The sequence below is a fragment of the Eubalaena glacialis genome, chromosome 3 (assembly GCF_028564815.1).
Source record: "Eubalaena glacialis isolate mEubGla1 chromosome 3, mEubGla1.1.hap2.+ XY, whole genome shotgun sequence".
Classification (NCBI taxonomy): domain Eukaryota; kingdom Metazoa; phylum Chordata; class Mammalia; order Artiodactyla; family Balaenidae; genus Eubalaena; species Eubalaena glacialis.
The window spans coordinates 97,329,602-97,357,034 of NC_083718.1; the positions used below are offsets into that span (position 1 = coordinate 97,329,602).

The window sequence follows — 27,433 nt, forward strand, 5'->3', positions numbered from 1 at the left end:
GGGAGTGAAGGGCAGGCTAGAGTTAGGACAAAGCCCAGGTTTCTGGCTAGGGCAATCAGAAGGTGGTCTTATCACTCACTGATATGGGGGAACAAAGAAAAGAAACAGGCTTGGAAGATACAATAAGTTTTATTTGTGCATGTTGAATGTGAGACATGTTTGATACTTGTGATAATCATGAGAATGTCCCCTCTGCTCCTTTGCCTCAGGAAAGTACAAAAGATATAGATTTCCCTATAAACTGCTATGAATTTGACCAATTTTCCTAAAAGGAAGTTGGAGATCTTACACAAATCTTTGAGAATAGAAACCAATTCTGTCACCCCTTTCTTTAACTTCTCTACGTTTGACTCTGTATTAGATGTGGTCTGATCTTTTGCTTTCAAAGTATGGTTATCATATAGACAATTAAATTTAGCTTCTCCTGACCCAACAAACATGGTGTAGTTGACCACCTCTAAGATAGCCCCCAGTGATCTCCACCCCATAGTATCTACACACTTGTGTAATTTCCTCCCCTTGAGTGTGAACTTTTCAACTTACTTCTAAGGAATAGTATACAGCAGGACTGATGTGATGGCACTTCTGAGTTAGGTTATAAAAGGAGTGTATGGCTTGTTTTGGGTGCTGTATTTCATGCTGTCTCTTGAATACCTTACTATGGGGAGAATCAGCTTCCATGTCATAAGGCAGTGCTATGGAAAGGTGCATGTGGCAAAGAACTGATGCCTATCAGGAGCCATATGAGAACTTGGAAGTGTATCCTCTTCTAGTTGAGACTTGAGATAACTGCAGCTGACATCTTGATTGTAGTCATGTGAGAGATCATGAGCCAGAATCACTCAGTAAAGCTGCTCCCAGATTCATGATCAACAAAAACTGTCAGATAATAAATGTTCATTGTTCTCAGCGACAAGTTTTGGAGTAATTCATTATGTAGCAATAGATAACTAATATCCCTAACTTGCTGGCAGGGTAATCAGGCTGAGTCATGGAAATTATATTTGAGACAAAAGAATGAGAATGTAGTGATTGACAGAGCATAAGCTATTTTATTTATTGAAGAATTAAAATAGTACATTAACAAAACCTTATCTGAAAGAGAAATAACACCAGAACTCTTTTGAATGTGATTATCACCTAAACCACCAGAAATACCTATCCTGCTGAATTCCTTCATAGTTATGTAAATCAAAGGCTAAGAGATTGGCAGAAATCAGGATGTGAGTCATTGGATAGTTTATTTTGGAAAGACTTAGATGAATCAATAAGACCCTTTAATAAAGAAATTGAAATGAAACCTAACCTTTGAAGAAAGGGTACTCTGTCATTCCTGTAGCCAAGGCCCCCAGCCAAAAGGAAACAGAGGATTGTGACAACGATCCAGTGAACCTGGCCCCAGAGCTCCCTTAAGCTTATCTCTTGATTGACTTTGGAGAGTGGACTGGGCATGATTTAGAGGCCAGAGACTTGTTTGACAATGGGAAGATGCAAAAACTCAAGCTGCAGACCCATCCTTTGATCTTGAGCCATTAGTACCACAGGTTCTCTTGGACTTTCATGTCTGATAAATGCTCAGTTATTAATGAGTGACAAGGCTGCTGCCATGAATGGTAAAGGATTGTCTTGTTATCTGAGATGGGAAGTGCCTGACCAACACCCTCTTCTCTGGTTGTATGAGACAGGGACTCAACAGGGAAGAGATGGGAGGGGGACAAAGACACCAGTTCAGGAGGTGGTCATTTAGGGCTTCATGTTACAAGTGGTTTTGGATTTCCAGTGATGAAACAAGTCTCTCCAGCACAAGGCAGCCGCAGGTCATAATCCTAGGACCTGGCTGGTTTTGTCAATCTGGCAATTCAACGTCAGTGCAAAGGACATCCCCAATACCTGAGGGAAGAGTTGGGAAAATGTGAGGTCTTTACAGGTGGAAACATCTCACCCACAGTCCCTGGGATCAGTCCCAGAGAAAAAGAAATTGTCCATCACACTGAGACTACCCTTCCTACTATCCTTCTAATTCTTTCTCAGGAGTTTTCTCCTTTAGCTTTAGAATGGCAGTGGGGAGACAAGTGGGGGTAATGATGGTAAGACAGTAGAGTATAAAGTGTTGGGACATCTTTTGTCTCCTTAAGAGATCACAGAAGTCCTGCTGCTGGTATAATCAAGCTCTGCACAGGTCAACACTTTGTGCAGTGAGTCATCTCTACCCTTGCCTTAGGCCTCCTTGGTTTCCAAGCAGAGAAAAATCATTTCTCTCTGAGCTTCTTGATTAGGTCTTAGTTAATCTGTGATACACTCAAGACACTTGGGTATAAAAATGGTAGAAATATCACATAATAAAAAAACAAAAAACTACCCCCCATTCACCCTTGACTTGTCAAACTAAGCAGAGAAGCAATGAGGAAATTGATTACAGTTTTCATCACCAACTCCTGCTTAGCACACAAGGCCAATTTTTCAGGCGGAATGCTTTATTCATCACAGGCTTTTCCAGACCAGCTCTGTGAGGGACCAAAGTAAGGTTCTGCTTGGTGGCTTTTAATTTGACAATGAAACACTCATTTCCCTTAGGGATAAATTGACCAGATAGATCTTACAGCGTATTTTCTGTATGCCTTAAACTGGTAATAACATCATTTTCTACTTGACTGGGGGAGCTCATATTTATGTACCTGGTACTGTTCTAAAAATTACATGACATTTAATCCTCAAAGTAGTCCTCTGGTTAAGCTCTTACCTGGATCACACATACACAGATAGTGATGATTCCAATATACAGGAAATTGGAGTGAAACCACAGTTTTGCTTTTACATAGCAACCCTAGAAAAAATTACAAGTACACATGACACTACTATATTACTCAACTTTATCAGGAGGCTTATTTGGGAAGATAGTTTATATTTTGCCTTATGCCAAGAGACTTAGGCCAGGCATTATATTTTTATTTTTTTATATGGATGAAGAAATGGGCATAAAATAGAAAATATTAAACTAGAGACTTTTCTGGTATTGTTATCATTACAGTGTCATCTAAAGTAGAAGTCTTAGATCTTTACACACTGAGTTAAACTAGATCCTAAGAGGCAGGTCAACAACATATGTCTTTGTGTTTATTGAATATTCACTAGTGTCTTGGGATTGACAAATGGGAATATAGGTTATGCAATCCTAGGACTGGTTGCATTTCAGCTTCTGCTTCAAAAGCCAGTAAACATATAATAGGCCTGTCAAGCTGCAGGGCAGTTGCTGGTTGGTAGGTGTCCCAGTCTTTCTTCACAGACCCTCCCAAATTCCAGAGATTTCCAAACAACCTCAAGTGAGTAACATGGGGTAACAGGACCTTAGGGACTTAGTCTAGTTGAAAGTTGATTTGGGCTTCTTCTCTGGGTCTAGTCAGAAGTTCCATCAACTCTCTCTTCCCCAGCTCCTCACTCCTTCACTTATGATTCATTCTGCTAAAGGGTTGGATGCTGCCATCTCCAAGGAAGGAGAGCAGGGAAACAGGTAGAGAGAGAAGCTTTTCTGCTTCAACCTTACAATTTCACTTTCAACCATAAGAAGACCTAATTCTTGCTCAAGAAAAATCTAGACATAGTCTTCTGCCACTATCACATAAATTTTGCCCTCTAATGTAATAGTTTAGAGTAGCAAGATTCTTCATGGCATCTCTAATCTAGATGAACTTACTCTTTTTTTGTTTGTTTTTCTTATTTGTCTAGTTATATGGGTTGTTTCCCTGGTCTCTCTTTTGTTTAAGGTTTCCTGTTTCTTGCTGGGAGGACTAGGTCCTGTACGACTGGAGTTTCTAAGGTAATTAAAAGTTTAATCACAGTGGCCAATAGCAGAAGATTTCTAAAAATAAATTACCTTAACTTGTGGGTCTGAGGGGCAAGATGCTGGTGGGCTGCCCATCCAATCACTCGTGCCATTTACACCGCAACATTGCAGCTGAAAGCCAAACCCCAAACAAGTGATGGTTAGTAAGATAACAGAAAGAAAACCATGGGCCTTGGAGAAACGGTAGACCCTTCAGATCTGACTCTGTAGCAGAAAATCCAGAATTGGCCTGACTACTATGGCTCCTTAAAACTAAGTATTTTCAAACCTGTGATACCATTTCCTTCACACAAAACTTCTTGAAGTAGAAAAGGCATATTTAATTTATTCACATTTTACAAATAAAAAATTAGGCACACAGGAGACTTTATAATGGAGGGATCAGGCTGACCACACCTAGATCCATTGTATGGCTGTTAGCATAGCTGATGCTATCTTGGGCCCTTACAGTTTCTCCTGTCCTACCGCTGACCCTACCCAGGGTACAGTAAATCACTTCTATGTCATAAAGAGCTTTGTAATTAATAGATATTGTGGCCTCTATGCTCTGTTAGTCCCCAAACAATGATGATAACCTTTGCTGATGTACTCCCAGTGCCCACAAGACTAGTTACCATTCATTCTGACTTAGGAATGTATGTCCTGTTTCCAAGCATCTACCTCCATACTCTAAGTTAACTATAAAATTGTCCCAATGGCTCCTTGGCAGTGTGGAGTGTAGCTGCAAATGCTCCTTGATCGTTGTCCTCCAGATCCTAATACTACCCTGTGAGTAAGTTACCCTATAATAAACTGACCCAGTGATCATATGGAGCTGCCTGCCTTGTTTTTTGGTCTCAAGATGCCTCCTCAGTTCACTAGGCACTTTTCGTTCCCTCCATCCTTGGACAATTGGCAAGCCAGGCAGGAGACTGAAGATAATGCAGGAATGGGTGAAGGGGCCAAACAGGGAAAAGCTTGTTGTCTGTGGGGGAAATCCCAGGCTGGCCAGCCATTTCCATGTGGGGTCATCTGGCTATATTTATGGAACACTTCAGGCTGGTGCAAGAGTAGAGGGATACCCTGAAAACACCAAAGGGCATACTAGATGTATTAACCGAAGAGGTAGCAAAGCAAAAGTGGGGTGAAAAAAAAGTGAGCAAGCTATTGCAGCTGTTGCATGACCTTTGTTATGGACTCTAAATATTAGCACAGAAAAGGAATTACAGTTCACCTGGGAACTAGAGAAGACTAAAGAGGCGCTGGCACTAGAGAGGACTGTCTGGATGGCATGTTCTGCAACTTAGGACATTATGTCAAAGAAAATACAAGAGGAAGAACATATTGAAGTGATGGAATGTAAGATGGCTAATCTTGACTTAGGAATGCACGTCCTGTTTCCAAGTATCTACCCCCATACCCTAGGTTACCTATAAGACCATCCCAATGGCCCCTTGGCAATGTGGAATGCATCTGCAAATGCCTCCAAATCATCTGCCTACTCCCAATCCCACTCTGTAAGTTACCCTATAATAAGCTGATCCATTGATTATATGGAGCTGCATGCTTCACTTTTTGGTCTCAAGATGCCTTCTCAGTTCGTTGGGCAGTTTTTGTTCCCTCTGTCCTCTGACACTCACCAACAAGTCTTAAGATCACAAAAAGTAGGACAATCATATTCTGTGCCTTCTTATGTGATGCTGTAGGAAATATCTATGTTAGTCTCACCACAAATAGAACCTTTATCAAGCCTCCAGATTCACAAGTATGGGAGACAGAGACTCCCTGTTGCTAAAATACTTTGAGAAGCAAATAGCCAAATCCAGAAATTGGGGAATTCTACAGGACAAACAACCTAATTTCTTTCCACAAGTAAATAGCATGAACACAGAGAGATACTATCATACATTAAAAGAGATTTAGAGACATATTATCCAAATATAATATGTGGACCTCGTTTGGATCTTGGTTGGAAGAAACCAATTAAAAATAATATTTTTAGGTAAATGATTATAGACATTTATTAATGATATTAAAGAATTATTGTAAAATTTTAGGTGTATTAAAAAGTCATTATTTTACTAGAAGATTAAACAACACACTTCTAAATAACACATGATCAGAGAAGAAATCTCAAGAGAAATTTTAAAATATTTGAAAACATATATAAAAATGAAAACACACATGGAAACACAACTTATAAAAATATATGGGATGCAACAAAAGCAGTGCTTAGAGGGAAATTTATACACTGAATAAAAATATTAGAAAAGAAGAAAGATCAAAAAATCAATAATCTCAGTGTATATCTTAGAAAACTAGAAAAAGAAGAGCAAATTAAATTCAAAGTAAGAAGAAAAATAAATGAGAATTAAAGCAGAAATCAATGAAATTGAAAACAGGAAATCAATAGAGAAAATCATCAAAAGTAAAAGGTGGTCTGGGGCTTCCCTGGTGGCACAGTGGTTGGGAATCTGCCTGCCAATGCAGGGGACACGTGTTCAAGCCCTGGTCTGGGAAGATCCCACATGCCACAGAGCAACTAGGTCCGTAAGCCACAATTACTGAGCCTGCGCGTCTGGAGCCTGTGCTCCGCAACAAGAGAGGCCGCGATAGTGAGAGGCCTGCGCACCGCGATGAAGAGTGGCCCCCGCTTGCCGCAACTAGAGAAAGCCCTCGCACAGAAACGAAGACCCAACACAGCCAAAGAAGAAAAAAAAAAAAAAGGTGGCCTGGAGAGATTGATCAAGATGGTGGAGTATGAGGACGTGAAGCTCACCTCCTCCTATGAACACATCAAAAATACATCTACATGTGGAAAAATTCTCACTGAAAACTAACTAAAAACTGGCAGAAGGACTCCTGTACAACCAAGGCTGTAAAAAAAATACACATTTAATTGGGTAGGAAGGGAAAAAAAGTGATTAGGTCAGGACCTGTGCCCCTGGGAGGGGACTCAGAGTGAAAGGGAGAATGCATGGGTGGGATACCGACCCTGGGGAGTGAGTGGTGAGAACCACAAATTTGGAGCCCCAGTCGTGGGGTCCTATGCTTGGGAGAAAAGGTACCTTGTCTGACTGGAGTACTGGTTGGATTAACAGGAGGGCTGTGGAAGCCTGGACTCCACTCGTGAGGAGCGCATGCATGCTGGCTTGCCTCCAAGGCAGGGTGGAGAGATGTCTGCTTTAGCAGCTGCCAGATTTCTTGCAACCACCTACTCGCATGCCCTAACCCAAGCCAAGCAAATGCTCTGGCCCCACTCATTCCATGTCACAGTGCAGCACTGGATCTGGGGTGGCCATGACCAAGGAGAAGATGCAAACCATGGGACACAGAGGTGACCCAGTATCGTGGCGGAGCCTGGGTGGGGCAGCAGCTGCCATTGTTGGTGTTTACTCAAGCAGTGCATCAGAAACATCCTAGATCTCTGATGGAGGCTGTTCCACCACCTTCCCCCCGCCCGCCATACACTGAGAGTCCATGCGGACCCCACCTGCCCTGAGGCATGGCTCCACAACAAGGCAGGGGAGGCAGAGGCTGGGGGCAGTGATTGGCTGTGAGGGACAAGAGGATTTGCACCCAAGGCTGCTTCTGAGCAGAATGAGGGAAACAATTGCAGATGTCTGTGAAGCAGCATATCAAAGACAGCTCAGATGTCTGTCTTCAGCTGACATGAGCCAAGAGCCCACATGGGTCCCACTTGCAAGGGTCCCAGTGCAGGCAGAGGGGAAAACACACACTAAGGGAACAGAGCCAGTTCAGGTCTGACTCTCAGGGTTTTGGCTCCAGCAACTTGGATCAGACCCTGCCACTGATAGGGCAGTGATGATTACTGAGCAGAGGGGAAGTTCCACCTTACATCTGGCTCTAGATCTAGCCCTTCCACCTCTAGTCCTACTCCCCACCAAGGTGATAGCTGTCAGCACACACTAAGGAAAGATGTGACTTGCATCCACATCAAATCCAGCTCTCCCACCAAAGGCTTTGGGCATGCATAGTCTATACAGGGACACTCCCACATAACAACACCCCTTCAAGACTGCAATAGGTAACTCTTTCACCTAAATTCATAGAGGCAGAGAAAGTTAAGCAAAATGAAAAGGCAGAGGACCTGCTCTCAATTGAAAGAGCAAAAGAAAACCCCTGTAAAAATAAATAATGCAATAGAAATAATTTACAGATAAAGAATTCAAAATATCGGTAATAAAAATGTTAACTGAATTGGGGAAAATAAGAGATGTACACAGTGAAAACTTTAGAGGGGAACACAAAAATATAAAAAAGAAAGAAAGAAAGAGTATACAGAGTGGGAAGGAAGACATAAAACTGTTTTTGTTCACAGGTGATATGATCATCTATGAAGAGAATCTGAAAGAATTGACATAAAAAATTCCTGGGACTAACAAGCAATTATAACAAGGTTGCAGAACATAAAGTTAATATACAAAAGCCAATTGCTTTCCTATATTACAACAATGAATAAGTGGAATTTGAAATTAAAAACACAATACCATTTACATTAGCATCCCCCGAAATGAAATACTTAGGTATTCAATATAAATCTAACAAAATATGTACAAGATCTGTATGAGGAAAAAACTCATAAAACTCTGATGAACAAAATCAAAGAAGAACCAAGTAAATGGGGAGATATGCCATGTTCGTGGATAGGAAGACTCAATGTTAAGGTATTAGTTCTTCCCAACTTGATCTATAGATTCAGTGCTACCCCAATCAAAATCCCAGCCAGTTATTTTATGGATATGAGCCAACTGATTCTAAAGTTTATATAGAGAGGCAAAAGACCCAGAATAGTCAATACAATATTGAAGAAAAAGAACAAAGTTGGAGGACTGATGCTACCCAGCCTCAAGACTTACTATAAAGCTACAATAATCAAGACAGTGTGGTATTGGTGAAAGAATAGACAAATAGATTTAGAGAGCCCAGAAACAGACCTGCATAAATATAGTCAAATGATCTTTGACAAAGGAGCAAAGGCAATACAATGGAAAAAAGATAGTCTGTTTAACAAATGGTGCTGGAACAACTGGACATTCACATGCAAAAAAAAAAAAAAGAAAGAAAGAAAGAAAGAAAAAAATCTAGACTGAGACCTTACACCCGTCACAAAAATTAACTCCAAATAGATCATAGACCTAAAAGTAAAACACAAAACTATAAAAATTCTAGAAGATAATACAGGAGAAAACCTACATGACCTTGGTTATGATGATACATTTTTTGAAACAACACCAAAGGTATGACCCATGAAAGAAATAATTGATAAGCTGGACTCAGTTAAAATTAAAAACTTATATTCTGCAAAAGACAATATCAGGAGAATTAGAAGACAAGCCACAGACTGGGAGAAAATATTTGCAAAAGACACATCTGATAAAGGATTGTTGCCTAAATATTAAAAAAAAAAACCTCTTAAAACGCAACAATAAGAAAACAACCAACCTGATTAAAAAATGAACCAATGACCTTAACAGACACCTCACCACAGAAGATATACAGATGGCAAATAAACATATGAAAATCCACATCATATGTCATCAAGGAAATGAAAATTAAAACAATGAGCTACCAGTACACACCTATGAAGGTGGTCAAAATCTGGAACACTGACACTAAATACTCATGAGATGTGGAGCAACAGGAACACCCATACATTGCTGGTGGGAATGAGAAATGGTACAGATGCTTTGGAAGACCATTTGGAGGTTTTTTACAAATTATACATACTTTCACCAAATGAACCAGCAATCATGTTCCTCGGTATTTATCCAAAGGAGTTGAAAAGTTATGTCCACAGAAAAAAACTGCTCATGGATGATTATAGCAGCTTTATTCATAATTGCCAAAACTTGAAAGCAACCAAGATGTCCTTCAATAGGTGAATGAATAAGTAAACTGTGGTATATCCAGAGAATGGAATATTAACACTAAAAGTCAATGAGCTATCAAGCCATGAAAAGACATGGAGGGATCTTAAAAGTATATTAGTAAGTGGAAGAAGCCAGCTTGAAATGATTATATACAGTATAACTTCAACTATATGACATTCTGGAAAAGGCAAAACTATGGAGATAATAAAAAGATCAGTGATTGCCAAGGATGAGGGTAGGAGGAGGTATAAATAGGCAGAGCACAGAGGATTTTTATGGTAGGGAAACTACTCTGTATGATATTATAATGATGCACATATGTCATTATAAATTTGTTCAAATGAATAGAATGTGCAACACCAAGAGTGAACCCTAATGTTAACTATGGACTTTGGGTGATAATTATTTGTCAATGTAGGCTCATCCTTCATTTAAAAAAATGTACCATTCTGGTGAGTGATGTTGATAATGGGGGAGACTATGCATGTGTGGGAGTATATGGGAAATCTCTGTACCTCCCTCTCAGTTCTGTTGTAAACCTAAGACTGCTCTAAAAAAATAAAGTGTTTGTTAAAAAAGAACTTATCTTTATATTTAATTTTAAATGATATAATATATATTATTTGCTTTAATAAATACTAGCAAGAAAAGCATAGAGGTTTAGCTAAAACAACATCGGCAAAATGTTGACTATTGAAGCTGGGTGATATGTACTCAGAGATTCATTTTTCTATTATTCTCTTTTCTTTTGTATAAGTCTAGAAATTCTATAATAAGAAGGCTTCTAAACAGGATTTTAAAAAAAAAAAGGAAAGAAAAAGAAAGAATTGGGGATCCAGAAATGTTAAGTGACTTTTCCAAGACCACCCAATCCTGGTCTCTGGGCTTTAATTCCTGTGCTATTTCTTTTACTCCACACTAAGCAGGCATAGCAGGGCCACAGGTGACTCCATGTGGTCATAATGGTATTGTCTGAGACACAAGCTATGCCACTGTCATGCTGGCTCCCTGACCCCAACACACCAAGGCAGGAATACCAATTTAATATATATGTTTGTTGGTGGGTTAGGGCATGAGGAATGGGGTGCTGGTGAGCTAGATAACAAGAATGATTTGGGATACTCAGGACTTCAAAAAAGATTTCTTGCATTAAACAATTTCTGTTTTCAGAAAAATTTTGGAAAATACATAAACGAATCCAGTATAACATGTTTGGGTCTTTCTTACATCTTAGTAGGGCTTAAAAAATGAGTCTGAGTGGGTGAAGGGTAAAAGAGAGAATGTAGACAACTTTGTACCAATCAAGCTGATTCCTGTGCTCTCCTGTTTGTGAGAGCCAAGCATTATTCTGAACCTAGGGGCTGTGGACCTTAGATTCTGAAACTTTCATGAAAGGAAGACCCGTCTAGTCCCCAGGGACTGAGGTTGGAAAATTATGTCTGGGCTGAGCTGAGGAGGATTCCACTTGTACTCACAAATGACTGGATGGAGTCCCATGCCGCCTTGGTGCTGTTGTCTGAGTAATATTGCTGGATGCTGTCAGTCAGACCCTCAGCCACATAGTCATTCAGCTGGGTGGGGCACATTCCAGCAGAGAAGACATTGTAAAAAGCAAGTGAGTTCAAGGAACAAGGAATTTCTAATGTAGGCTAATAAAATGGTTCTATCTGCTCCTCCCTTCCAAATGGTCTCCTCAGAACTAGGAAGTGAGGGAAGGGAGCTTATATATAGGAAGAAATGCTGAGGATGAAATGCCATTGAAGGAAGAAGTACACAGTGGTCTCTTGTCCTTCCAGAACTCTGGTTTTACAAAGGAGGAAAATGGACAATCAAAGCATGAGTTCTCTTAGGCACTGAGACAGATATTCTGTACCGCCAAACACATGGAGAAAAGTAAATAGGTAAATAGGAGGAAGATAAACTTGTTTTTTTACTGTTCTTCCTATTCATCCTTCAAAACACCACTCAAATGCAATCTCCTTCATGATTTTTTTTCTCTCCCCAATTGCAATTAATCCCTCTTTCCTTCATCCTTCTACTTTGATTCTAACTCTATTATAGGACTTATTTTGTGCCAATTTCTTCTCCACTGCACACTACCCACTCTTAGCAATACAACAATGAGTTTTATTCTCTATAACTTACCTTCTGTTCATACACGAAGAGCAGGATGGCCAAGGTCACCTCAGCAAGGAGGATAATCAGCAGCAGGACAAAGAACTGGGACAAAGCAGAGAGATGCTCACAGCACTGATCCTCATTCCTCCCCCACTTCTACTTCACCCTGGGAGCATCCAGGCATGTCTCTGCACATGTGCTGCAGGTTCTGTTCCTGCCTGTTCGAGCCTTCATAAGCTTTCTCTTGTTTTGTGAGGAATATTTGTTCTTTTCCTACAACTAGACTCCAAGACTCTAGAGGGCAGATCAGCTGTCTTCTAACTTTGTTCTCTTCTTCCCATTGTGCCTACTGAGCTACATGTGCATAATGAATAGGCAATACCATTTGTTGAATCAGTGAAGAAGTTTTGGCATCAGCCTATTGAAACAACTGAGCAAAAACTAGTAAACTAAACCATGTGTCTTTAGAGTTTGGGACCTGGTCCTTTCTGCAAGCAAAGGGCTATTTTGGGGTGGAGGAAGGTGATAGTAGAGGTTGAGAGGAGCCCTGTACAGATGGGGAGAAAAGGTGCTCTAATCATGGTCTTAACTCATATTTATCTCCAACTCTAGGTGCTTATGCTAATCACAATTAACAGAAAACACATTTTCACTTATTCACTTTCCTTCATTTTTTACCCCAACACAAATTTTGACTACTGAAAACCTTTTTCCCAAGTCTATAATCTTCCATCTTTTGCCACTAGTCTGGGAACTATCTGAGAACAAGGACTTTCTTATTCTATCCCCCTTTTTTTTTTCTTTTTTAATTAATTTATTTATTTTTGGCTGTGTTGGGTCTTCGTTGCTGTGCGCCGGTTTCTCATTGTGGTGGCTTCTCTTGTTGCAGAGCACGGGCTCTAGGTGCACGGTCTTCAGTAGTCGTGGCTCACGGGGCTCTACAGTGCAGGCTCAGTAGTTGTGACACACGGGCTTAGTTGCTCTGCGACATGTGGGATCTTCCCGGACCAGGGCTCGAAGCCGTGCCCCCTGCATTGGCAGGTGGATTCTTAACTACTGTGTCACCAGGGAAGCCCTCTTATTCTATCTCTTGACTCCAGTTTAACAGTTGACCCATAATGGAAAGAAGATTAACCACATGACTTGAGGAAAAAGAAAGGTGATTGGGAACCCATATTTATGGATAGAGTGGCACTGTTATACCAAGCTCTGTTCTGAGCACACCAGAGAAATGAAGAGCTCTTCCTCCATAGATCTTACAGGAAAAACCTAAGTCTAAAGGTGCTCCTTCGGATAGGTAACTGACAGGGAGCAAGTGAAAAGCTCTAGCATCTCTCATGTTAGACCTCAATGGCTGCAGCCTAGGCCTTCACCCTGTTGGGTCACTCAAACTAAGGTGTATCTAGTGCAGATATCAGATAGGTAAGCATCCTCTGCCATATTAGGAGGGTTACAGCACTCAGAAGAATCTAGAGACTATATTTTCCATCAGTTAGTGACTCTGAGTCAGATCCTGGAAATATATAATAATGTGAGGAGGATTTAGGCAGATGGATGACAGTTGATTTCAACCAGATATAAATAAGAAATGGGGGGGGGGATAAATTGGGAAATTAGGATTGACATAGAAACACTACTATATATAAAACAGATAACTAATAAGAACCTGCTGTATAGCACAGGGAACTCTACTCAATACTCTGTAATGGCCTACATGGGAAAAGAATCTAAAAACAAAAAAAGAGTGGATATATGTTTATGTATAACAGATTCACTTTGCTGTACACCCAAAACTAACACAACATTGTTAATCAATTATACTCCAATAAAAATTTTAAAAATAAAATAAAATAAATGATGAAATCTATAGAAAAAAAAGAAATAAAAGTTATGAAGGCAAATTATAATGATAAGGTCGTCATTAACAGTGTAAAATGGATGTCAAGGAGGATAGCAATGCCCTCTCTTATCTACCCCTGGGACCCCAGTCAAAAACAAAATACTACTGGTCTAGACAGAGTGGACTGACCTGAGGTGCCAATTTTATGTTCCTATGATTTCCCTGCACTAATAGGTGAGCTGCCAGAAAACATCTTGCCTGTGGCTTAAGCCAAGGCATCATGTCACCCCACTTAGGACACCACATCAGCTGTGAGAGTAACTCACCGACATAAGTAGGCACTTATTCTCCTTGATGGATCCCATGCAGCCCAGGAAGGCAACCACCATGATAATGGAACCCACGATGACAAGCACGTTGCCCAGCGTGAGAGAGGGGAGGTTATGGAAGAGCACTCCAAAATTGTTATGGATCAGGAGGTAGATCCCAAAGCCCAAAATGCAACAGCCACAGAGCTGAAAGGAGGAATCACATAACATTCTGAAATAAAATGTGGTTCTTGAATATCTCCTCATACTCACTTAATTGAGATTAGAATCACCTTTTTCTATTGGTTCTACCCAACAAACTCTTTACCCAGATTTCCCCATGCACCTAGAAAAAAAGTTATCATCATCTCCTGGATGTCCCACTCATGCCTCATCTTACCCATATCAGATACCAGGGAAAGCTCATTCCTATGGGTAACACAGTATCTTCATGCTTCAGATTCCCAGTCTTGCTTCCAGATCTTCATGATTCAGATCCCTACTCCTTGTTCCCTCAGCTGCTTATATATGGTCTTCCCTTTGGAAACCACAACCATGTAAAGAGAATACCCTGGTTGAGAAGTTCATCTTTCTTGGCAGAAAACTAGAGAAGCCAAACTTTTAAGAATCTTCTCATAGAAACATGAGAACCAACCTATTCTATGTCTGAAATTCAATTGCTGAATCTGGTATAGTGACACCTCCCCAGAAAAGGTGACTTCCTTTTCAATCAGCTATTTTTTCCAAGGGGTCAGGTTTGGGCATTGAGGGAGCAAGAAAAAAAGAGCCATTCAATACAGAGAATGTAGAGTCTTCGGTTTCTCACCCATAGATGTCAGCAGTGAGCAGTAATAGCCTAAAGTTCCCAGAGAAACAGTATCCCCAACTGCACTGGTATCTTTCAATTTTGCAGAAAGAGGGGAGAAAATTATCATTCCCTTCTTCTTAGGCTGGGTATACTGCACCTGACCTGGGCATGTGTGGGTTCCACTCCACACCAGGCTCTTCAGGAGAGGAGAGATAAGTAGAGTGTAGCTAGGAAGAGGTGAGTTCAACCATGCTCAGAAGAGACAGACTTACCCAAAAGATCAAATTGAAGAAAAACAGGACATACTTCAGCAATTTCAAGCTACTCATGCCCATGCTGAGATATTCTTGCCCTAAAAAGTAGAAGGAAGAAAAGAGGACATAAGTGACCTGGCTCTGCAAAGTGGCACCAGAGATCAGAGGACACATATGTCCAGGGTTCAAAGATCTGCAGCATCACCTTGGGTTTGAGCTGTGAATCTTTTCTGGAAAGTTTCCCCAAACTTCTTGCTCTTTTAGTCTCTGAACTGAGGAACCAATTGTTTCATCTTGGACACTCACGTTTTTTTCAAGTCAGCAAGCTAAAGATGCTTAACATTGAATTAAGCACTCTAGAAGTAAGCAACAGAGCCATTCTTAGAGGAGGGTGAGTCAGTGACACATACCAGGCCAGTGCTCAGGGACTGAAGGCAGCCCTGGGATCAGGGATAGGCTGGTCAATCAGCTGTGGAGAAAGTCAGTGACTTGATCCACCAGTTTCTTAAATACCTTGAGATGCATATACATTCTACGTTTGGTCTATGAACTTCTCCACATGAAAACGGGGGGAACATATCTATGCCTCATTCATTCTTCTACTGAAGAAACATATATGGTGTTTTCTGTTCTAGGTGCTGTGGGAGATATAAACATGACTAAGCAATAGCTATCCTCCAGAAAATGTCAATCTTACAGCAGAGATAACACTGACCAACAAATATCCAGTGAAGAAACAAAAAGAGATTACAATGAGAGCTTGAATTTTTTAAAAATAGAATTTTGTTTTTCAGTGAGGACATCAGTATCCAAAGTCTGGTCCTCAATTCTAGAGATCCAGATACACAGTTTTGAATTTTCTCTCAGAAGTATTGAGTTTCTGTAGAGTGACTCATATTTTAAAACTGCACATAAAACTGATATACAAAGCAAGAAAGTCAAATGTTTTTTCTTCCATTAGAACTATGCTTTTTCTAGTGCATAGATTGCTTTTATAATCCATCATACCCTTGTTGCAGTGTCAAGATACCCAGAAATCAGATGGTCTTAAGGGATGGTTCATTCAGGCTATAAATAAGCCTGATGAGCTACTTATGTTACATAATAGAGTAATCTTCTCTGTTAAAAAGGTCAAATACTTATATCTATCTATCTCATACCATTTTCCTATTTCTTTACTTTGTCCTTCTCTTTTCCCTTCCTTCTTATCTTGACCCTCAGAATTATTCTTAATTGTTAATAATTACTTTAACCAAGTTCAAATAAAGGTGGATTTTAATTTTATTTGGAAATGCTTAGGAGGTAAAAAAAATAAAAGTATGCTGATTTATTACATAAGCTTTGAAGTCAAACTTGAAGTCAACTTTCACATATGCCACCGAAAAGGTGTGTGAGATTTGTAAACCTACTTAACATTTCCAGTTACAATTTATCCCTGTGTAAAATGGGGTAATACTTATACATTATAGGGTAGAAGTAAAGGTTAAATCATCTTACCACAGAGACTGATATATGACCAGTATTCAATAAATGGAACCCAAGTTTATTTAGATGGATTTGAGTATTTCCCAGTCCTCATAGTCAAGGGTTAGCTGCTCAAAAAGACTACACTCATTTGAATGTGTTCATTTGAATGTCACCTCCTTCATCAATCCAGCTGAAAATCTTTGTATTTCCATGGCAGTTAGTACTGTTCTTTGGGACTTGACAAATTCATCTTTCATTACTTGATATTGCCTGTGCAAAGTGCTATCATAAGGAATCTCAAAAATTTGGAGATAAGGACTGGTAAATTTCACATCTTAAGAGTTAAATTAATTAAAAATTCTAGTTAAACAAATAATTTATCCATAGATATATCTCAGTCTGGGAGATACTTGGTCAATGTACAGAGAAAAAAGAACAAAGCTGAGATTATAACCCTCCCAGACTTCACACGTACTATTGGGTTGGCCAAAAAGTTCTTTTGGGTTTTTCTATAAGATCTTATCCATAAGATCAATACAAAGTTACGGTAATCAAAACAGCATGGTATCGGCCCAAAAACAGATACATAGATCAATGGAACTGAATAGAGAGCCCAGAAATAAACCCATGCACCTATGGTCAATTAATATATGGCAAAAGAGGCAAGAATACACAATGGAGAAAAGACAGTCTCTTCAAAAAGTTGTGCTGGGAAAACTGGACAGCCACATGTAAAACAGAGAGGTTAGAACATTCTCTTACACCATATACAAAAATAAATGCAAAATGGTTTAATGACCTAAATGTAAGATCGGAAGCTATAAAACTCCCAGAGCAGAACATAGGCTGAACACTCTCAACATAAATCATAGCAATATTTTCTTGCATCAGTCTCCTAAGGCAAAAGAAATAAAAGCAAAGATAAACAAATGAGACCTAATTAAAGTTAAAAGTTTTTGCACAGCAAAGGAAACCATCAACAAAATAAAAAAACAACCTATGGGATGGGAGAAAATATTTGCAAATTATGAAACCAACAAGGGGTTAGTATCCAAAATATATAAACAGCTCATACAACTCAATATCAAAAAAACAGATAATCCAATAAAAAATGGGCAGAAGACTTGAACAGACATTTTTCCAAAGAAGACGTGCAGATAGATGGCTAACAGGAACATGAAAAGATACTCAGCATCACTAATTATTAGAGAAATGCAAATCAAAACCACAGTGAGGTATCACCTCACATCTGTCAGAATGGCTGTCATCAAAAAGTCTACAAATAACAAATGTTGGTGAGGATGTGGAGAAAAGGGAACCCTTGTACACTGTTGGTGGGAATGTAAATTGGTGCAACCACTAAGGAACTATGGAGGTTCCTCAAAAAACTAAAAATAGAACTACCATATTATCTAGCAGTTCTACTCATGGTTATATACCCAGAAAAACCAAAAACTCTAATCCAAAAAGATAATTGCACCCTAATGTTCATAGCAGCACTATTGAAAATAGCCAAGACATGGAAGCAACCCAAGTGCCTATCAACAGACGATTGAATAAAGGAGATATTGAATTGAATAAAGAAATATATACATTATATATATATATATATATATATATATATATATATTAGCCATAAAAAAGAATGAAATACTGCCATTTGCAACAATGTGGATGGACCTAGAGAATATTGTGCATAGTTAAATAAGTCAGAGAAAGCCAAATACTATATGATATTGCTTGCATGTGGAATCTAAAAAATAATACAAATGAATGTATATGCAGAACAGAAACAGATTCATAGATATAGAAAATAAACTTGTAATTACCAAATGGGAAAGGGAAGAGGGAGGAACAAATTAAGGGTATGGGATAACAGATACAAATTACTATATATAAAATAGATAAGCAACAAGGATATACTGTATAGCACAGGGAATTATATCCATCATCTTGTAATAACCTATAATGGAGTATAATCTGCAAAAATACTGAATCACTATGCTGTACACCTGAAATAATACAATATTATAAATCAACTATACTTAAATAAAGAAAGAAAATCCATAGTACTTCTGTACATTAGCAACAAATAATCAGAAGTCAATTTTTAAAAAATACATTTACAATAGCATCAAACTATGAAATATTTAGGGATTAATCTTACAAAAGATGTGAAACACCTACACACTGAAAACTAAAAAACAAAAACAAACATAAATAAACAAAAAAACATTGCTGAGAGAAATTGAAAAAGATATAAATAAACGGAGAGATATACCATGTACATGGGCTAAGAGACAGTGCTGTTAAAATGTCAATTCTTCCCAAATTTATCTATAGATTCATTGTAATTGCAATCAATGTCACAGCTGACTTCTTTGTAGACATTTGAATATTGATTCTAAAATTCACTTGGGAATGCAAAGGTCTTAGAATAGCAAAAACAAATTTAATAAAGAACAAAGGTGGAGGACAAGCACTACCTGACTTTGCTACTTTCTATGAAGTCACAACAATAAAGAAGGCATAGTATTGGCATGAAGATAAACAAATAGATTAATGGAACAGAATAGAGAACTAGAGATATGTGAACAACTGATTTGCAACTAAGATACAAAGTTAATACAACAGAGAAAGGTTATTTTTTTCAACATGATACTGGAACAGTTGGATATTGCAAATATGCAAAAAAAAATTAATTTGGATACATATATCTCAAAAATTAAGTAAAAAAATAGATCATAGACCTAAATATAAAACCTACAACTATAATACTCCAGAAGAAAATATAGGAGAAAATATTTGCAACCTCGTTAGGCAAAGAATTCTCTGATAAGGTGCCAAAAGCAAAATCCATAAAAGAACTGATAAATTGGACTTCTATAAAATTTTAAAAAACTTCTGCTCTTCAAAAGATACTGTTAAGAGAATGAAAAGACAAGCCACAGATGAGGAGAAAATATTTCCAAATCACATATGAGATAAAGGGATTCTATCCAGATTCCAAAAAGAGGTTATGGGAACTTCTGACTTATAGGAAGTAGGTCAGAAGCACAGGTAACAACCTGGGCTTGGGACTGGTATCTTAAGTGGAAGGAAGTCTTGTGGGACTGAGCCCGTTACTAATGGAATCTGATTCTATCTCTGGGTAGACAGTGTCAGAATTGAGTTGAATTCTTGGACACTCTGCTGGTCTCCAAGAATTGCTTGTTAGTGTGGGGAAGCTGCCACACACACATGTTGGAATTAGGTCCAGGAAGCTAATTTACAACCTAGAGCTCTAACAACAGGTGAATGGATAAATAAACAGTGGTATAACTATATAATGGTATACTACTCAGGAATAAAAAGGAATGAACTGTTGGTACACTCTAGAGCATAGATGAATCTCCAAATGATTAAGGTGAGTGAAAGAAGCGAGACAAAACAGGAGTACCTAATGTGTGATTACAGTTATATAACATTTTAGAAAATGAAAACTATAGCAACAGAAAGCAGATGGATGATTGCCTGGGGACTGGGGTAGAGGAGTATGGGGTGGGGTAAATAGAGGGGGAGCAGGGAAGGACAGGAAGAAGAGATCACAAAAGACCGTGAATAATCTTTTGTGAGTGATGAATATGTTTGTTACCTTGACTGTAGTGACGGTTATTTATTTTTTTTAGGTAGCTACTGCGTGCGGTCCGTATTCTTTTTCTATTGTTGTCACAACTTAGCATCTTTTTTTAATTTTTAAATTTTATTTATTTTTTTTTATACAGCAGGTTCTTATTAGTCATCAATGTTATACACATCAGTGTATACATGTCAATCCCAATCGCCCAATTCAGCACACCACCACACCCACCCCCCAAAAACTTTCCCCCCTTGGTGTCCATAGGTTTGTTCTCTACATCTGTGTCTCAATTTCTGCCCTGCAAACTGGTTCATCTGTACCATTTTTCTAGGTTCCACATATATGTGTTAATATACGATATTTGTTTTTCTCTTTCTGACTTACTTCACTCTGTATGACAGTCTCTAGATCCATCCACGTCTCAACAAATGACCCAATTTCGTTCCTTTTTATGGCTGAGTAATATTCCATTGTATATATGTACCACATCTTCTTTATCCATTCGTCTGTTGATGGGCATTTAGGTTGCTTCCATGACCTTGCTATTGTAAATAGTGTTGCAATGAACATTGGGGTGCATGTGTCTTTTTGAATTGTGGTTTTCTCTGGGTATATGCCCAGTAGTGGGATTGCTGGATCATATGGTAATTCTATTTTTAGTTTTTTAAGGAACCTCCATACTGTTCTCCATAGTGGCTGTATCAGTTTAGATTCCCACCAACAGTGCAAGAGGGTTCCCTTTTCTCCACACCCACTCCAGAATTTGTTGTTTGTAGATTTTCTGATGAAGCCGATTCTAACTGTTGTGAGGTGATACCTCATTGTAGTTTTGATTTGCATTTCTCTAATAATTACTGATGCTGAGCAGGTTTTCATGTGCTTCTTGGCCATCTGTATGTCTTCTTTGGAGAAATGTCTATTTAGGTCCTCTGCCCATTTTTGGATTGGGTTGTTTGTTTTTTTAATATTGAGCTACATGAGCTATTTATATATTTTGGAGATTAATCCTTTGTCCGTTGATTCATTTGCAAATATTTTCTCCCATTCTGACGGTTGTCTTTTAGTCTTGTTTATGGTTTCTTTGCTGTGCAAAAGCTTTTAAGTTTCATTAGGTCCCATTTGTTTATTTTTGTTTTTATTTCCATTACTGTAGGAGGTGGATCAAAAAAGATCTTGCTGTGATTTACGTCAAAGAGTATTCTTCCAATGTTTTCCTCTAAGAGTTTTATAGTATCCAGTCTTACATTTAGGTTTCTAATCCATTTTGAGTTTATTTTTGTGTATGGTGTTGGGGAGTGTTCCAATTTCATTCTTTTACATGTAGCTGTCCAGTTTTCCCAGCACCACTTGTTGAAGAGACTGTCTTTTCTCCATTGTATATCCTTGCCTCCTTTGTCATAGATTAGTTGACCATAGGTACGTGGGTTTACCTCTAGGCTTTCTATCTTGTTCCATTGATCTATGTTTCTGTTTTTGTGCCAGTACCATATTGTCCTGATTACTGTAGCTTTGTAGTATAGTCTGAAGTCAGGGAGTCTGATTCCTCCAGCTCTGTTTTTTCCCTGAAGACTGCTTTGGCTATTCGGAGTCTTTTGTGTCTCCATGCACATTTTAAGATTTTTTGTTCTAGTTCCATAAAAAATGCCATTGGTAATTTGATAGGGATTGCACTGAATCTGTAGATTGCTTTGGGTAGTATAGTCATTTTCACAATATTGATTCTTCCAATCCAAGAACATGGCATATCTCTCCATCTGTTGGTATCATCTTTAATTTCTTTCATCAGTGTCTTATTGTTTTCTGCATATAGGTCTTTTGTCTCCCTAGGAAGGTTTATTCCTAGGTGTTTTATTCTTTTTGTCCCAATAGTAAATGGGAGTGTTTCCTTAATTTCTCTTTCAGATTTGTCATCATTAGTGCATAGGAATGCAAGAGATTTCTGTGCATTAATTTTGTATCCTGAAACTTTACCAAATTCATGGATTAGCTCTAGTAGTTTTCTGGTGGCATCTTTAGGATTCTCTATGTATAGGATCATGTCATCTGCAAACAGTGACAGTTTTACTTCTTCTTTTCCAATTTGTATTCCTTTTATTTCTTTTTCTTCTCTGATTGCTGTGGCTAGGACTTCCAAAACTATGTTGAATAATAGCGGTGAGAGTGGACATCCTTGTCTTGTTCCTGATCTTAGAGGAAATGCTTTCAGTTTTTCACCATTGAGAATGATGTTTGCTGTGGGTTTGTCGTCCATGGCCTTTATTATGTTGAGGTCGGTTCCCTCTTTGCCCACTTTCTGGAAAGTTTTTATCATAAATGTGTGTTGAATTTTGTCAAAAGCTTTTTCTGCATCTACTGAGATGATCATATGGTTTTTATTCTTCAATTTGTTAATACGGTGTATCACATTGATTGATTTGCGTATATTGAAGATCCTTGCATTGCTGGGATAAATCCAACTTGATCATGGTGTATGATCCTTTTAATGTGTTGTTGGATTCTGTTTGCTAGTATTTTGCTGAGGATTTTTGCATCTATATTCATCAGTGATATTGGTCTGTAATTTTCTTTTTTTGTAGTATCTTTGTCTGGTTTTGGTATCAGGGTGATGGTGGCCTCATAGAATGAGTTTGGCAGTGTTCCTTCCTCTGCAATTTTTTGAAAGAGTTTGAGAAGGATGGGTGTTAGCTCTTCTCTAAATGTTTGATAGAATTCACCTGTGAAGCCGTCTGGGCCTGGACTTTGGTTTGTTGGAAGATTTTTAATTGCAGTTTAAATTTCATTACTTGTGATTGGTCTGTTCATATTTTCTATTTCTTCCTGGTTCAGTCTTGGAAGGTTATATCTTTCTAAGAATTTGTCCATTTCTTCCAGGTTGTCCATTTTATTGGCATAAAGTTGCTGGTAGTAGTCTCTTAGGATGCTTTGTTTTCCTGCGGTGTCTCTTGTAACTTCTCCTTTTTCATTTCTGATTTTTTTTAAATTTTATTTATTTTTATTTATTTATGGCTGTGTTGGGTCTTTGTTTCTGTGTGAGGGCTTTCTCTAGTTGTGGCAAGCGGGGGCCACTCTTCATTGCGGTGCGTGGGCTTCTCACTATCGCTGCCTCTCTTGTTGCGGAGCACAGGCTCCAGACGCGCAGGCTCAGTAATTGTGTCTCACGGGCCCAGCTGCTCCGCGGCATGTGGGATCTTCCCAGACCAGGGCTCGAACCCGTGTCCCCTGCATTGGCAGGCAGATTCTCAACCACTGCGCCACCAGGGAAGCCCCATTTCTGATTTTTTTGATTTGAGTCCTCTCCCTCTTTTTCTTGATGAGTCTTGCTAATGGTTTATCAATTTTGTTTATCTTCTCAAAGAACCAGCTTTTAGTTTTATTGATCTTTGCTATTGTTTTCTTTGTTTCTACTTCATTTATTTCTGCTTTGATCTTTATGATTTCTTTCCTTCTGCTAACTTTGGGTTTTGTTTGTTCTTCTTTCTCTAGTTCCTTTAGGTGTAAGGTTAGATTGTTTATTTGAGATTTTTCTTTTTTCTTGAGGTAGGCTTGTATAGCTATAAACTTCCTTCTTAGAACTGCATTTGCTGTATCCCATAGGTTTTGGATCATCGTGTTTTCATTGTCATTTGTCTCTAGGTATTTTTTGATTTCCTCTTTGATTTCTTCAGTGATCTCTTGGTTATTTAGTAACATAGTTTTTAGCCTCCATGTGTTTGTGTTTTTTATGTTTTTTCCCCTGTAACTGATTTCTAATCTCATAGTGTTGTGGTCAGAAAAGAGGCTTGATATGATTTCAATTTTCTTAAATTTACTGAGGCTTGATATGTGACCCAAGATGTGATCTATCCTGGAGAATGTTACATGTGCACTTGAGAAGAAAGTGTAATCTGCTGTTTTTGGATGGAATGTCCTATAAATATCAATTAAATCTACCTGGTCTATTGTGTCATTTAAAGCTTCTGTTTACTTATTTATTTTCATTTTGGATGATCTTTCCATTGGTGTAAGTGAGGTGTTAAAGTCCCCCACTATTATTGTGTTACTGTCAATTTCCTCTTTTACAGTGGTTAGCAGTTGCCTTATGTATTGAGGTGCTCCTATGTTGGGTGCATATATATTTATAATTGCTATATCTTCTTCTTGGATTGATCCCTTGATCATTATGTAGTGTCCTTCCTTGTCTCTTGTAACATTCTTTATTTTAAAGTCTATTTTATCTGATATGAGTATAGCTACTCCAGCTCTCTTTTGATTTCCATTTGCATGGAATATCTTTTTCCATCCCCTCCCTTTCAGTCTGTATGTGCCCCTAGGTCTGAGGTGGGTCTCTTGTAGACAGCATATATATGGGTCTTGTTTTTATATCCATTCAGCAAGCCTGTGTGTTTTGGTTGGAGCATTTAATCCATTCACGTTCAAGGTAATTATTGATATGTATGTTCCTATGACCATTTTCTTAATTGTTTTGGGTTTGTTTTTGTAGGTCCTTTTCTTCTCTTGTGCTTCCCACTTAGAGAAGTTCCTTTAGCATTTGTTGTAGAACTGGTTTGGTGGTGCTGAATTCTCTTAGCTGTTGCTTGTCTGTAAAGCTTTTGATTTCTCCATCGAATCTGAATGAGATCCTTGCCGGCTAGAGTAATCTTGATTGTAGGTTCTTCCGTTTCATCACTTTAAGTATATCATGCCACTCCCTTCTGGCTTTTAGAGTTTCTGCTGAGAAATCAGCTGTTGACCTTATGGGAGTTCCCTTGTATGTTATTTGTCATTTTTCCCTTGCTGCTTTCAATAATTTTTCTTTGTCTTTAATTTTTGCCAATTTGATTACTATGTGTCTCTGCGTGTTTCTCCTTGGGTTTATCCTGTATGGGACTTGCTGTGCTTCCTGGACTTGGGTGGCTATTTCCTTTCCCATGTTAGGGAAGTTTTTGACTATAATCTCTGCAAATGTTTTCTCTGGTCCTTTCTCTCTCTCTTCTCCTTCTGGGACCCCTATAATGCGAATGTTGTTGTGTTTAATGTTGTCCCAGAGGTCTCTTATGCTGTCTTCATTTCTTTTCATTCTTTTTTCTTTATTCTGTTTCTCAGAAGTGAATTCCACCATTCTGTCTTCCAGGTCACTTATCCATTCTTCTGCCTCAGTTATTCTGCTATTGATTCCTTCTAGTGTAGTTTTCATTTCAGTTATTGTATTATTCATCTCTGTTTGTTTGTTCTTTAATTCTTCTAGGTCTTTGTTAAACATTTCTTGCATCTTCTCGACCTTTACCTCCATTCTTTTTCCGAGGTCCTGGATCATCTTCACTATCATTATTCTGAATTCTTTTTCTGGAAGGTTGCCTATCTCCCCTTCATTTGGTTGTTTTTCTGGGGTTTTATCTTGTTCCTTCATCTGGTACATAGCCCTCTGCATTTTCATCTTGTCTATCTTTTGTGAATGTGGTTTTAGTTTCCCAGGCTGCAGGATTGTAGTTCTTCTTGCTTCTGCTGTCTGCCCTCTGGTGGATGAGGCTATCTAAGAGGCTTGTGCAAGTTTCCTGATGGGAGGTACTGGTGGTTGGTAGAGCTGACTGTTGCTCTTCAGTTTTTTTTTTTTAGAGGAAAATTTACAACTTTATTTTATTTTATTTTTTGTATTAAAGTATTGTTAAATTACAGTGTTTGTAGTTATGGTTTTATGCATGTATACATATGTTAAAAGGTCCTTCCTAATTTGCTCCTGTCCATCTCTCCAAATTCATTGCAACATTCTCGGTCTTATACTTTAAAATCTAGGAAGTAACATTGAATACTTTTCTCCATGCTTCCTTCCTTACCTTTGCTCAGCAGTCCTTTGCTGGAATTTGCCCCTTTCTTTCCCTCTGACCCCTTAATTAGGTTAGCTACTAATCATCCTGAAACTCAGCTCACTAGACTGTCAGCTCCTTGAGGGATTCATCTTTGAATCCTCGAGGCCTAACACAGTACCTAATTACACTAAAAAATTAAGATGTTTGAATGAACAAATGACTGGAACTTTGCTCATTAACTCTAAATAATCTGGTATAGTGGAATGAACATGACACTGCAGAGTGAGGAGCTTTGGGCTTGAGATTTATTGTGCCATTAAACTAATTTTTTAGACATGGAAAATAACTGACCCAGATGAAGATTGGGCCAGATGCCTCCTAGAGTCACCTCATGTCCAATATCTTCAGATCCTGTGACAGCTGCTTCAGGACCTTGTAATCTAATTGTCCACAGAGCACCAACTAATGAGGTGCCCACAAACCTGCAGATATCCCCACTGATTCTTTCCTTCACAGACAGGAAAAAGAACCTCTTTCTCCTTCCTGATTTTCCACTTAGACTTGCACCAAACTGAAGGAGAAAAGCTGCCCATTTTGTGAAGATCATTATTACTTTTACCATATGCAACAATGAACCCAGCTTTTACATAAATCAAGAGAGAACGTCACATAAATCAAGAGAGAATTCCCCTTTCCTTTCTTCACTGTAGCTGGTCAGTTATTGAGTTCCCACCCCTTCCAACCCCACTGGAAAAACTGACACCCCTCTGCAGTCAAAATCTGTGACTCATGTGGCCCTGTGAAGAAAGTCCCTGACGTCAGCTTCCAGGAAACCTCTGTGACTGAACTGCAGTAATTGCAGCACCTCCCACACCTGACGTGGAGGCCAAGGAGGAAGTTCACCCTTTACTAATTTTCCTCCAAGCAAAGAGCAGCTCAGGCTGATAAGCTGTCTCATGGATTTCTAGTTCAATCTCTTTCTTTTCTTTAACCCATACTTGCCAGTCATCTAATACAGTCTTGAAGGTAATCAAGCTTAGAAGTGACTAAAGTTGGACAGACGTTCCAAGAAACTATCAATTCTTGCTCTCCAGCCTTATATGATCCAATTTTAGATTTGGAGCCACAGCAAGACAGCTTTGGTGTTACATGGACTATTAGATTTATGAGATGTTAATAAATATTCCTCAAACAAAAAAACCCAAACAAAACCATAGGGAGCGAGAGGAATCCATGGTCAATAATTTTGGAAGTGAGATTAAATAAAAATAAAACATAAAATAATAAACAGTTTTTTTAATGAGTGACTTCTGTGAAAACTGATATATACTAACGTACATTGTGGGTGTCTAAGAGAAAAGTCTACTTATATAACTACAAACCTATTCATATATTACAGATTACTTATTAACAGCTCAGAGAACATAGTGTTCCAGGGAACACAGTTTGACAAACACTAGTAATGGACGTGGGCAGGTTTAGTTTTGAATTCTAGCAGTGGAAAATGTGATAAAACATTAAT

The 27,433-nt window shown here is 38.6% G+C and overlaps 1 protein-coding gene across 1 annotated transcript in view; it reads right to left on the minus strand.

Moving 5' to 3' along the window:
- Window positions 1-1,081: 1,081 nt before the first annotated feature.
- Window positions 1,082-27,433, minus strand: part of CD53 (CD53 molecule) — a 32,211-nt gene continuing 5,859 nt past the window's right edge. Inside the window, exons 2-8 of the mRNA XM_061186192.1 lie at window positions 15,061-15,140; window positions 13,999-14,187; window positions 11,860-11,934; window positions 11,190-11,285; window positions 3,872-3,952; window positions 2,741-2,824; window positions 1,082-1,890 (exon numbers count right to left, since the gene is read on the minus strand). Coding sequence (XP_061042175.1) covers window positions 1,819-1,890; window positions 2,741-2,824; window positions 3,872-3,952; window positions 11,190-11,285; window positions 11,860-11,934; window positions 13,999-14,187; window positions 15,061-15,123 — 660 coding nt within the window. The 5' untranslated portion in view covers window positions 15,124-15,140 and the 3' untranslated portion in view covers window positions 1,082-1,818. The remainder of the gene's footprint in view (window positions 1,891-2,740; window positions 2,825-3,871; window positions 3,953-11,189; window positions 11,286-11,859; window positions 11,935-13,998; window positions 14,188-15,060; window positions 15,141-27,433) is intronic.